Source organism: Centruroides vittatus, unplaced genomic scaffold (assembly GCF_030686945.1).
Source record: "Centruroides vittatus isolate TY-2023 unplaced genomic scaffold, ASM3068694v2 contig_53, whole genome shotgun sequence".
NCBI lineage: Eukaryota > Metazoa > Arthropoda > Arachnida > Scorpiones > Buthidae > Centruroides > Centruroides vittatus.
In genome coordinates this window covers 1-1,874 of record NW_027122311.1, presented here as the reverse complement: position 1 = coordinate 1,874, position 1,874 = coordinate 1, and the positions used below count along the sequence as shown (strand labels likewise).

General features: G+C 39.2%; 1 protein-coding gene across 1 annotated transcript; it reads left to right on the top strand.

The window, feature by feature from the left end:
- Positions 1-561: 561 nt before the first annotated feature.
- On the top strand, positions 562-1,527 carry LOC136978407 (uncharacterized). The gene has a single exon (XM_067274110.1). It carries the CDS (start codon positions 562-564, stop codon positions 1,525-1,527), a length of 966 nt encoding a protein of 321 aa, XP_067130211.1.
- Positions 1,528-1,874: the final 347 nt, after the last annotated feature.

Sequence of the window (1,874 nt, the reverse complement as noted above, 5' to 3'; positions counted from 1 at the left end):
TAAACTTATTATAGCATTAATGAACTTATTATAGTAATATTATTGCATAGATATGCTAAAAATAAAATAAAAAATAATCAGAAAATGAAAAATTAAGGAAAAACTATCGATAATTAAAAGTTTTTTTAATCGACAGAACACCATTTGGACAAAAATATGTAAAACAGACGATAAAGAAGACGATACCATCAAGTGCTGACATCTGTTGTCGATAAATTTTATAAAAAATCGATTTTTAACAGGGTAACGATGAATCGGTACCCTGGCCGTTTTGCGAAACAATTAGAATAACGATAGATCGGTACCTTGGTTGGGAAAGGGTTAAAACCAAAAACTACAAGCACTGATGCATCACGACCAAAGGAGGTCAGTTCCTCCAACCAACCAACTTATCTTATAGTACATGATACAACTGAAAAACCCATGTTAAATTTTCCCCTTTTTTAATTCAAAAGTTGTTTCAATCAACTATTGGACATTTCAAAGAAAATACAAAAATTGAGGTCAGGGGACCTACTGATAGAAGCAGCCTCCTCTCAACAGTCAGCAAAGCTTTTGAAAATGACATCTCTAGGAGACATAACAGTCACCATCACACCACACACAAGTTTGAACTCATCACGTGGTGTGATATCTGAGGTCGATCTGATGTCTGAAGATGAATCAGATATTCAGATCGGTCTTGCAGATCAAGGTGTCATTGCTGTCCGACGCATCTCCATCTGTCGTGATGGCAAGTTGATACCGACTAAACATCTGATTTTCACTTTTGGAAAGCCAACATTGCCATCATTCGTTACTGCGGGATATCTTCGATGCCCAGTTCGACCATACGTTTCAAATCCGCTGCGTTGTTTCAAATGCCAGCGATTTGGACATTCCCAGACCTCCTGCCGAGGCAAAAGCTTTTGTGCACAGTGTGGAACTGAAGGCCACAACAGTACTGAATGTAAAAGTACTCCACACTGTGTGAACTGCCAGGATGCCCATCCTGCCTATTCTCGGAAATGTACTGCATGGCAAAGAGAAAAAGAAATTCAACGCCTAAAAACAGTTAACAACATACCTTACCCAGAGGCTCGGCGCATGGTCACTCAAAGTGCATCATTACAACAAAAGACATTTGCTTCTGTTTTGAAGTCCACAAAGACATGTGCGGTTCAGACAGAAATTTCCGTTTCACCAAATGAATCTTTCACTCGCCATGCTAGATGCTCGTTAACTCAATCTACAGATACAGAAGTAAAGGAGAATATAAAGAAAAAAACACCCCTACCTAAAGCAGGGATAGTAACCAGAAATGTGGGTTCTAAAAAAGCTAATAAGAACCCACTGAACAAACAAAAATTAAAATCAGCCCTCTCTAAATCTAAAAGATTAGAGACTCAGTCTATGAGTGAGTTCTCTGACTTCTCAGATGAGGAGACTAATAAGGTGGTTACACCACCAAACTCGCCTCCAAAAGGCAAATCGGCTGTAAAACTAAAGAGGGATACTTTTATAAAGAATGCTACCTCAACCACATAATGGATTATAAAATAATCCAATGGAACTGTCGTGGTTTCCGCAATAACTTTTTTGACGTTAAACACATGACATCACCTACCACATCTCTCTGCATGGCACTCCAGGAAACACATCTAAAACCTGGAGAAAAAATTACTTTAAAAGGATTTGATCTTTACCATAAGGATGATGATAGCCACACTTGTGCCAGTGGAGGTGTGGCTATACTGGTTTCAAACCGCATCCCGTCATTACTAATACAAATAACAACAGAGCTGCAAGCGGTGGCAGTCAAAATCTCTATTGGAGTAACTGTCACAGTTTGTTCCATATACCCCTCGATGTGGGGTCCTGTCGTGGTGAGGGAT

Bases quoted from the DNA above. Each gene is read 5' to 3' on its own strand.
- LOC136978407 (XM_067274110.1), top strand. From the start codon at position 562: ATGACATCTCTAGGAGACATAACAGTCACCATCACACCACACACAAGT.